General features: G+C 36.0%; 1 protein-coding gene across 3 annotated transcripts in view; it reads right to left on the bottom strand.

Annotated features, from left to right (window-relative positions):
- Window positions 1-1174: 1174 nt before the first annotated feature.
- The window catches only part of mta1 (metastasis associated 1), a 95730-nt gene continuing 85008 nt past the window's right edge, over window positions 1175-11896 (bottom strand). For 2 of the 3 annotated variants that reach the window (XM_056476820.1, XM_056476822.1), the window contains exons 15-18: window positions 11370-11459; window positions 11134-11286; window positions 5086-5240; window positions 1175-2049 (exon numbers count right to left, since the gene is read on the bottom strand). In XM_056476820.1, coding sequence (XP_056332795.1) covers window positions 5131-5240; window positions 11134-11286; window positions 11370-11459 — 353 coding nt within the window. In that variant the 3' untranslated portion in view covers window positions 1175-2049; window positions 5086-5130. Of the gene's footprint in view, window positions 2087-5085; window positions 5241-11133; window positions 11287-11369; window positions 11460-11896 lie in introns of all 3 variants that reach the window. The other variant, XM_056476821.1, reaches the window with a different exon arrangement.

Genomic DNA, 11896 nt, shown 5'->3' with positions numbered 1-11896 from the left:
AATGACATTTTTAAATAAAAACTTTTGAGCTAGATTGTTGGTGATTGTATGGAAAGGAAAATTAAGATTAAAAAAGATTTAAGACCTCCAATACAATTTTTTTTCAGTAGATTTAAGCCTTTTTAAGGCCTAAAATGCTGATTTAGAGATTTAAGTAATTAAATGTTATTTTTAAATAAAAAGTTAAAAGTTTTATTGAGATAGGGATTGTTAGTGATTGTATGGGTGTTAATGGCCAGAATGGGTAGCTATACATGAACAAAACAAAAATAAAGACCTGTTTAAAAAGTTAAGACCTATAACCCAATATTTCAGTAAATTAAAGACTTTTTAAGGCCTGAAATTTTGATTTTGAGACTTAAGACCCTGCATAAAATAGTTACGTTTTCTTGTGAGATCAGGCTGATTTGAACATATATTTACATATTTGTAATTAAAATGGTTAAAAAAATATAAATGAAAGTGTCCATTTTTGCAATATTTTTAAATTGTTGCATTTTTACATACATTTTATATATGTAAATCCAAATTTGAACTATTATGTCAAATATGTAATTTGCATATATTGCCATATATCAGACTTTCATGTGATTAAATGGTTTCCAGTTTCCAAAAATCAAAGCAACTCAAACAGGTTTGCGACCAAAGCAAAGTTTTGGATGAACTATCTCGTTGAACATACTGTTGCAGATGTGTATCCACTTGGATGGGGTAAATGCTGAGCACAAATTCCGTGTATGGGTTAACCTACTTCACAACTTCCCTTTCCTTTTTATTTCCTTTTAAACATAATTAATTGATATCTGATGTTATAGATCTGTTATCTCCAAATTCATATTCACTTTATAGGGAACAAATGACTTTCTACTACCCATTCAGCTTTCGAAATGACGATAGTTATAAACAGGTCTAAAATAAATGACTAAAATACTATACCTTCAAATTTTGAGATTGTCCAAAATAAAAGTTCAGTCTATTGTATATGAACGCTTAAAAAGAAGAAAAGTGTGTTATGAGTGCGAGAAGCTCTGCAATGGCTAAAAGATATTAATATTTGATAAGCCAACTGCAGAGTAAACTAGGCTGTATCACATATCCGTGTCCTGGAGTGATCTGTGTGCAAATATAAAGTAAAAGGAATAACATGAACACCACACTCCAAAATCCAGGCTCATTCTTGAGAAGGTGCATCATTGTATTAATGGAGTAGTACCTTTTCAGAGTTCCCACCGCCCCTCCATATATGCAAGAGAGAGCGCTCAGGAGGTTTCCTTACAAAAAAAGACATTTCAAAGAATGCGCTGTGCATGGCAAATCCATTACAACAAGCTTTGATATCCGCCGAAGGCCCAAAATGCACCGCTGTACAATAACGCCTCCCCTCCGGTTTTCATTTACATATTCACAAAAGAGAAATTACATATAGAAGCAGTCGCAATACTTGTGAAAAAGGTAGAAAAAGAATGTTCTGTTGTCTTTCTGAATAATTTAAACCGCTGAGGCAGGACGGGGCCAACAGAACCGGAGAATACAAGCATCCAAACGGCGAGACACTGAAGTCATAAAGTCCTTCACGTCGGAGTTAGAGCCGACATGTTCCAAAACAACGCAAGAGACAAAAATCATAATAATAATAGCAACAGCTCGTCCCACCTTTACACTATGGGCGTAAGCCATTTCAAAAAACGTTCAAGATTCATACATTTTCTCAAGTCATTAAAAAGAAAATGGTTATACTTGATAAAAAAAAAGAGAGCAGTAATAATAATTGTAATAATTATAATAGTAATTACAATGACAGACGTAACAGCCAATGGTAAACAATAATAATAATAATAATAATAGTAGTAGTAGTAATAATCAGTCCTGTACAATCAGGTCAGTCCTGTGATTGCCCACAGGCTGTTGGAAACCCATGGAGACGTCAGGGCGTTGCAGTCTTTACAATGGCTTCAGCTGTAAAAAAAAAAAAAAAAAAAAAAAAAATGGGCCTCTCAGACAGGGCATTCTGACCGCAGATGCTTTCTTAGGTCCTTCCGTCACTGAGAGCTGAAAAAAACAAAAATAAAATAAAATCTCGAGTCACCTGGAAAACGAACAACATAGAGAGGCTGTCAGTTTTCGGCTGGCAAAGAGTTTGTACACAAGATTTTAAAGGGATAGTTCACCAAAAAATAAATGTTCATGCTCAAGTGGTTCTAAACGTTGACGAATTTCTTTCTTCTGTTGAACACAAAACAAGATATACTAAAGAATGTTGGGAAAAAAGGCTGTTTTTTCCCCCAACATTCCTTCAGTATATCTTGTATCAGAAGAAAGAAACAGAAGGTTGTTTTGGGTGAACTATACGTTTTAAGAGGTTATACTGTGATTTTTACATTATCAAGTTCTTTAATTATGCATAATTTGGCATAAGGAGCGTTAAAATGAGCAAAATTTTGGTAAAAATAATTACTATTCCCAAGGAGGGTAAAAATTGAGTTGTGTTATTAGTGTTGTCTTAATGTTTAATAAATGCTGTTTCACTAATTTAATCCACTGACACGTGATTTATGGCTCGTTTCCACTGACTGGTACGGTACGGTTCGGTTTGGTACGGGTCACCTTTATCAAGCTTGCGTTTCCACTAACAAGGGTACCCTTTTGGTGGGTGTGGTGTATGACAGAAAGTTTCAGTCGACGTCATTCTCGCTCGAGGAAATGTCTACAATAAAGCTGTATGGGTCACTTACATATCATATGAGAAGCACTTCTCACAAAACAGATGCTTCATACACATAAATGCTTGTGTAGAAATGTTTATTACTAACTTTTCAATGAACATGAGTTGATTATAACTGCAGATCAATGACAGTGCGAAACAGCCTACTGTAACGTCTGTAATTATATTAAATAACTAAATAAATGAACATATATAAACACATACAGCCCCTTACAGTCTCCGATATGTTCCCAACTACAGAAGAACTACATAAAGTAGACATTTCGCCCGTATTTAATGTGCTCCTTTTTCCCCGGCTTCTCCTTTGTTTCTTCGCGCTTCACTCTCGCGTTTGTCAGTGTCTGACAGGATCGGGTTTCAAAAGCACGTCAATAATCAAGCGCAGGTTATTATCATCAGCTCAAGAAGTTTGTTATTTCAGATATAATGTTAGACGCGCGGCGAGCGCTAGCAAGAAAGCGAAACCGCTTGCGCCTCAGACTGGCTCGTAAAAAACTACGGGGCACAGCGTAAATCTGCTCTTCTTCTTGGATTTGTGGCTGTCCATCAAGATGACGACAAGGTTTGTTTGAGCCCAGGTCGACCATGGCTCGTTATTATATGTATAAATCATTCCGCTGTAATGTCTCGGCTCGTCGGCTGTGTATTTCAAACATGGCGGGTTTTTTGTTTTCATTCTGGCTTGTTGCGTAAGTGAATGACGTATCTCTGTAAACCAATAGCGTTCAGCTGCGCGTGTGGCTCCGCCTTTTGGTACCCTTTCTCGTCTTTGGTACCCTTCCGAAAGGGTGCCGAAAAAGTGGTACGGTACGGTTCGGTTCGGTACGCTTTTTGACAGTGGAAATGGCCATAAAAGCGTACCAAACCAAACCGAACCGTACCGTACCACTCAGTGGAAACGGGCCATTACATTCACACGTAAACAACATTATGAGAAAATGTGATTTGTGTGCTTTTAATCCAACTGTGTGTGCATTTGACAGCTGACATGTTTTATTTGTTGTTGACACGTACTGAAAACACAAGAGACTTACAGTTGAAGTCATAATGATTAGCCCTTCTTGTAATTCGTTTTCTAATAGTTCCCAAGTGCAGTTTAATGGAAGGACATTTTTAAACAATAATTTTAACCAATTTCTAATAACTAATTGCTTCTGTCTTTGCCATGACGACAGAACATAATAGTTTTTAAGTTATTTTGCGAGATACTAGCATTCAGATTTAAAGACTTAACTTGAAATTTTCACCAGATGTTGGTAACAACCAACGGAATCCATATACGCAAAGAAAATAATATTAATTCATTTACAGATTAAGTTATGTGTAATAAAATAAAATGACACAGGAAAAAAGTATTGAACGCATGAAGAAAGGGAGGTGTAGAAAGGCAGTGAAAGCCCAGACAGCAACTGAAAGCTCTTAGAAGTTAATCAGGAACCCTCTACCCGTCATCATTGAAACTTAATATTAGCTGCTTCAGTCCAACCTCTCCATATTTCGAGGATGACAAAGAATGAAACCACGGTGGACATTTCAGCAAGACAATAATCCAAAACAGCTGTAGAATGGCCCAGCCAATCACCTGACTTGAATCCAATCGAAAATACAAAATAAAGATCAGATTTAATACAGAACCTTCACGATTTTTACACTCTGTTGAAGTCTGTGTAAAAACTCAGACCTGAGCAATTCATGTGACTTCATTCTCAGCTGCCATCATCAAAAAAGCCTTTATATAAACTATTAAATACATTTCAGTAGTTCAGTCCTTTCTTATTGTGTCATTTCATTGTTATCACACATAATTCATTTTTCAGATTTGTCTTGTTTTATTTTTATGTTTGTATTGTTTGGGTTTTGACCAAAATCTGGTTCAATTCCATGTTTAAAGCTCCTTTAGAGTATTTTTCCCAGAAAAAAACATGATGTGTTGAGTACCTTTTGCCCCCACTGTATATACTAGCAAGTTAAGTTAATTAGGCAAGTTATTGGACAACAGTGGTTTGTTCTGTAGCCAATCAAGCTAAACTAAAAGCAATAAGACTTTATCCAGAAGAAAATAATACTATAGGAAGTACTGTGAAAATGTCCTTGCTCTGTCAAATATGACTTGAGAAATTTTTGAAAAAAAATTGAAATTTTACAGGAATTTTACAACTATTAATTTTGCCTTTAACTGTATATAACATTAAAAAGAATAAAACTGTGACTTGGAATAGGGCATCCCCATCATATTAATATCCACACCAAGAAACATTTAATATGATTATCAGTGCTGTTTAATTGGAAAACATTAATAGAAACCTGAAAGCATTTATTTTAAAGCAGATGTTTCAGAAGTCATTACAATGTTCTACGATTACCTGCACATCTGGTTGGAGTTTAGCAGTCAAATGTCAAAGCAGAGGTCAGTCTAGCTCGTGAACCTCGTCCTGCAAAACAGAGGGAGTCCGGCCAGCTTCAGACATCCTCTTGGCCATTATCTCCCACTGAGGAGCCAGGACTTTGGGTTTGGACCCTGAAACACATTTAAAAAAAGATAGAAGAATTTTATTTACATCTAATTGCCAAAATAAAGCATTTTAATTCCATATAAACATTACAATTAAAACTACATTATAATACATTTGCAATTATTCTATTAGCAGATCATTTTTACCAAAGGTAACCTGGAATATAGCAAGCGGTTCATATTAAAAATATTATAGTTTTTCATACATTGTAAAAGCTAGAATAGGGAAGGGTAGGAGTTTACAATGCTGAATTAAAATACAGCTGCCCATGCATTGAGGTAATACACATCAAGGGATTTTACTAGGTTATGAAGAAAATCTACCATCTTTGAGAGTCCAAACACAACAAAATTTTTTGCTTCATAAGCGGTTCACAAGTTCACTTCAAGAGTCATCATGTCTAGTGGTCATAACAGGTATTACATGCACTATTGTTTAAAGGATAAGTTCATTCAAAAAGAAATTTTCTGTCATTAATTACACTCATGTCATTCAAATCCCTTGAGATCTTCATTTTTTCAGAACACAAATTAAGATGTTTAGATGAAATCAGCGAGCTCTCTCTTCCTCTATAGACAGCTGTGTTCCTGAGACATTCAAACTCCACCAATGTTCGCCAAAGTCTTTTGCTTGTGTTAAGTCTATGACATATTTCCAATAGAGTCAGAAGCGTAACATGCAAGCAGCGTAGTAAACAAACACCCTGACATTAAGCAGAAAACACTAGCAAACAAAGTTGTTTTAACAGGTTTGGTGCACAAAAGTGTTCTTGGAGCTTCATATGATTACAGTTGAAGCACTGAAGTCACATGGAAAGTCTATGTTTTTGGCTCCTTTTCTGGACATCTCGAGACATTGCTGTGTGTGGAGGATGAGAGAGCTCTCAAATTTCATCTAAGATATCTCAATTTGTGTTCTGAAGATGAATAAAGGTCTCAGGGGACAAGAATGACATGAGACTGAGTAATTAATGATAGAATTTTCAGTTTTGGGTGAACTCATCCTTTAATCCCATTTTCACATAAAGCATACAGACTGTCATCCCAATAGACCAGGACTGAGGACAGCAACACAGAAAGGAGCATGTGCCATTTATTACGACCACATCAGAATGACAACTGTAACGACAAGTGCATAAAGACCCCAAAATGTAAAAGCAATCTGAAAAAAATAAACGGTATGGGGTAAAGAAACAGGATTTGCTGCTTTGGACAGAATGGTGCCAAGCTCATCAGGAATTTATATAACCATTGAACATTGGTTTCTCTCCAAAGCCTTCATAGAGATGAGAGGGTAATGAAGCACAATATGACAGGGGAGCATACAGAATTGCTCCCAACGTCAACGCCACGTGTTCGAGGAGCCCTTCTTTTGAATCGAAGGTTCTGGTGTGTTTAGTCTGTAGCTACATTTGAACTAGTGTGTCTTTCCTCTGTACAAAATGCTCAACTTTTGTAGTTTCACTGCAGAAGTTGTTGTAGTTTGAAAACTCTGTGGATGTGTTCCACTGTAGATGTACTAAAGCACAGAGGTTTGAAAAAAAAAATAGCCTCCTGATTGGTTCTTGTGGATCATTGCATATCCTTCCCTGATCCGACAAGACCATACCATATGTATAGCATTATTACCTTGAGGTTAGTTTAATTTTTGTGATGTGCAGCTTATTAAAACTGAGAATTGTTTTGCTTTTATTGAGATCGTATACAAATAACCAGCAGTTTTGAATGATGTCTTATCATCTGTAAGATCAAAAAAGTTAGAGTATTTTAAGTTGTTCCTGTGTTATGACAAAATCTGCGATCACACCAGAGAATCTCGCATGTCGAAACACATCACAGAACTGCTAACTTGACATTCAAGCCAGTAGTCACATTGTGCAATGCTCGGTTGTACAGTCTGTGCTCACCAACCTGACAAGTTTATATGTTTTATGAGGATACTTGAACACAAATGAAGCACAAGACCTAGCTTCCAATAAAATATTGACAATGAAAGAACCAGCTGCAACACAACTACACAATGAAAAATGTATTGTATTTATTTTGAATGAGACATTTGTTCAGCTTTAAATTAATTTGACTAAACACTTATTTGCTTAAAGGTGCCATAGAATGAAAATCTGGATGAAGCTTATTTCCTCATTGTCATGTAAATCTCGTGAGTGTAAAATGCATGCACAGGCACTGACACTCAATATCATTAATATGCAAGTCCCCTGCACCGTTTGATCGGCCACAACATTCCCTAGTGAGATTACAATAATGATAGTTTATCTTGTATTCCAGTGGTCCCCTGCCATAACGTGGTCCACCTTTCGCAGTCTCGTAGATTTTTGTGAAATTTGACATGCTTTAATTTTTACAGAGCACTGAGTTCTGTGTCCTGATCATCACATTGTGTTCTGCGTCCTGATTGGCTGCAGACCATTGTCAATCAATCTCCTCCATGTCTCCTGTACGGTACAGAATGCGATCAGCTTGCCAAATTGACATTAATCTTCAATCGCTAGCAGTGTGACTCTGAAGTGCTGTACTGTATGTTTGCAAGTTTTCTACCCAACAAACCCCATAATGACGACGAAACGTTCTGCACAAAGGCACCTATGGTAGCAACCAAAAGGCAGAGGAAGATGCTGACCATCACACAAAAAGTGGAACTTCTGAACATGCTAAAGGAAGGTAGAACGCGAGTGTTTAAACAACAGAGAAAAGTGTGAAAATGTTAAAGGCTATCTGAGAAAATAGTGTATTGAGGGGGTTTTACAGCCTTAAAACATCATTAAGAATTGTAAAATGTTTGCAGATTTTGCCTATTGGGGGCAATTTTTACAATGTAACTCCTGCGATTAACGAGTGACCACTGTATATTTACTATGCATGTCGGACTTTTATATTCTCTTAAAACGGGACAAGCTTTAAGAAAGAGTAAGGAGTTCTGTGAAGAAGGTAGCCATGCATGAGCATGAAGTGTAATCTGTTCATGGCGCTTCAGAACAAAAAATGTAGGATATATAAGCTATAAATTCATTCAAATGTCACCCCAAAGAGGCATACGGTTTGTTTATATATATTTGCTATATATGTGCTAGTTTAACATTTACTGTATATTGTGAAATTTGTTCATAATGAAGCAACAGACACATATATATGTCTGTGATAACTGCTGAATATAAGTGTGTGATGCACATTATGCATTGTGTCATATCGCTTTGCTCTTACTTTGAATTTTCTGGAGTGAAATGATGCAAAAAATCTTCAGAAACTCATCCGTTTATAAGGAGGTTGATATTAATTTCTGCCAGTGTTTTCACATGCTAAAACCACCAAACACAACTCTAGATACAAATATGTCGGTTCTTTTTGTCGGGTATAATTATAATTTAGCTTAAATTTCATCCACAACACAACAAAAGCCCACTCACTCAATCTAGCTAAAATAAAGCTCTCAACCACTTCAACAAACAAATTTGTTACATTGTGACAACTTAAATATGATTATTTTGCATGTGTGCATTTCAGAGTATATTGCTGTGTGTGTGTCAGGCACTGACATGTGCTGCTGGAGTTTAATTATATTTTACAACCAGGGTTTGACATTAACTTTTTTGATCACCAGCCACTTTGGCTTGTACATTTCCAACATTACTAGCCACTCGCCATTTACACTAGCCACAATTTTGTTGCTGGGGAAATATATTTCATATCCATAAATTTGACTTTGTGTTTTTCCATATGCCTCCTTAATTCATTTCACTTTGTGTGTTGTGTATGAGCTTGCTCTATGAAACCACAACCCATTTGCTCATGCTCATTGTGTCGCATTTCAACTAGTTTTTATTTTACAAGACTTTTTAGGGCTCAACAAATAAGGATTTACCAAATTTTTCTCTAGCTACACCAAAAATTTTAAAATAAACAATTCTTAATAAATGACAATGAAAGGATGATCAGGTGACAGGTTAAAGCAACCTGCTGCTTACAAAAAGACCTTTAAAAAAAACGTGTCGCTTTTGTCCAGTCTATTTTAAAGGGAACCAATCACACCAGTTACGTTTCCAGGCACAGTGTCTCACCATGCGCGTGATCATGCTATCATTCGGTATTTACCTGCTTTCTTTTGCTCACACAAACACGGGTGTTAAGAAAACTACAATTTATAAGGTCACACTTGATGGACCGTTTGTTACATTGCATTTACATGTCATCTAATTCTCATTAGATTATAAGCAGACTGTTAGGTTGGGGTTAGGGTCAGGGTTAGTGTAAGTTGACATGTACAGTTGAAGTCAGAATTATTAGCCCCCCTGTTTATTTTTTTTCCCAAATTTCTTTTTTCAACATATTTCTAAACATAATAATTTTAATAACTCATTTCTAATAACTGGTTTATTTTATTTTTGCCATGATGACAGTAAATAATATTTGACTAGATATTTTTCAAGACACTTTTATACAGCTTAAAGTGACATTTAAAGTGACACTTAACTAGGTTAATTAGGTAAACTAGGCAGGTTAGGGTAATAAGGCAAGTATTGTATAACGATGGTTTGTTCTGTAGACTATCAAAAAAAAAATATATAGCTTAAAGGGGCTAATAATATTGACCTTAACATGGATTTTAAAAAATTTAAAACTGCTTTTATTCTAGTCAAAATAACAAATAAGACTTTCTCCAGAAGAAAAAATATTATCAGACATACTGTGAAAATTTCCTTGCTCTGCTAAACATCATTTGGGAAAAAAAATCAAAGAGGGGCTAATAATTCTGACTTCAACGGTACTTGGAAAGTTTCTTATAGTCAGTTAAATGTCTGTTGAAGGAGCAGTATCAACAGATATTAAGCAGACAGTCTACTAATACTCAAATGGCCCACTAAAATAAAGTGTTACCTTTAATAATAATCTTCAACCAGCCAAAGTGGAAGTGAAGCTAGTGGGAGTGACTGTCTAACCCACCACAGCTGAAATCCACATATATGTATATTATCAAATCCAACCATTTCCTTTCAGGGCCAATCCCTAGAGATGGAAATGGAACTATAAAACCGCACATTGTATAAATGCATTCTAAGGCACCTAATATTTTAGACCTACATTCTTTACAACAGACATTATAACATTTTAACCTAAACATAAACGTTAAAACTTACTTTTGATTTCTTTATTGTATACTTTTTTTAAAATTTTTATCTTTTCTTCTGAATACAGCTCAAATGTATTGGATTTTTCTGTGTAATACTAGACACAATTTGATTATAACAAAAACTAATATCATTTGTGCTTATATTTTCCGATCTTGTTCTAAATAAAGTTGTGTAATTGTGTGAATTGAGATGATTTTTTCTGAAATGTACTGTAGTTAGAATGCCAGGATGGAGGAGTGTTTTAAAACACAAAAGATAACACACCAGAGTAAACGTAGCCTGTGTTTTTGGGGTCTGATCTCCCGCAGGACTAATGATCCATGTGAGTCACTGCTGATCCGTTACCATGACAACCCTGAAAGCCATTCAGAGATTAAAGTAGTGTGTGTGTGTGTGTGAGTGTGTGTCAGTGTGTGTGCGCGCGTATTAGTGTGTGCACTTGTTTATGCTACAATGTGGGTTCCGAATGTCACCGCAAAGATGGAAAAACGCGATTTTTGACATTGTGAAGAAAAAAATAATAATTCAAAATGATAAATAGTGTTAATCTGAAAGTGAGAAATACAAATGGCCGTTCTGTAATGGGTAGGTTTAGAGTCTGTATAAAGTCCCCACTATTCACAGAAATCTAATGTGTGTGTGTGTCTTTTTCTGCATGGGGGTTGGTGGAGATTTTAAGATGAGTGAATGAAGCATTGCAAGAAGAATAGGAGGAATGTGGGCAGCGCACGCACGCACGCACGCTGATTGCTCACCATCCAAGCCGTTGTGCTGCTCGTAGTTGCGTTTGCCCAGGATGGTTGGCGAGCCGTTGTTGAGGATGGGTGTGGATTTAATGGGCGTCAGGCTGCCTGTGGAAATGGTGATTCCTCGTGGAGGGTCTGCTTTGGGTGGGAGGGGGTGCGCCTCTGGAAAAGTTTTTGAGAATATATGATTGAAAGGGGATCAGTGATGAATACCTAATTTAATGTTTGAAGAGAGCTTCACTTACCGAGATATCTAACCACAGACTCTAAAGGCTTTCTTACTGTCTGCTTTAGGGATGCAGGTTTTTTAGACATATCTGGCAACCGCACAGCACCTGGAATATGTAAATGAGAAAGAAAAACACTATGTATTCAGACTAGGCTCAAATTAATATGGTAAATCAGTAGTCAAAGATGCATTTTTGTTTATTCGGTAAAGCATTAAAAAGGCTTCCTTTGTTTATACAGAAAGACTTGAAAGCACCTACTATGACAAATTTGAGCTGCACACAATATATTGTTTCAGCATCGATATCGCAATGTGTGTGTCCTCAATGGTCACATCGCAGTTAATTAATAACAGAGTGAAAGTTTATCATTGGCATGTGTTTAAAAGGTATTTCAAGATCATTTGGGCACAGAAAGTACAACATTTGTAAATTTAATGAAGAATAATTTGACTGAATTATTAATACAACGGCGGATGCACTGTGTTGTTTTACATTTGAAATTTAATCATTCAATTTCTGTACCTGAATTCTTATTTTAACTG

This window comes from Danio aesculapii, chromosome 17, assembly GCF_903798145.1.
Source record: "Danio aesculapii chromosome 17, fDanAes4.1, whole genome shotgun sequence".
NCBI lineage: Eukaryota > Metazoa > Chordata > Actinopteri > Cypriniformes > Danionidae > Danio > Danio aesculapii.
The sequence above is the reverse complement of the archived record's forward strand: the minus strand, read 5'-3'. Positions and strand labels throughout refer to the sequence as shown.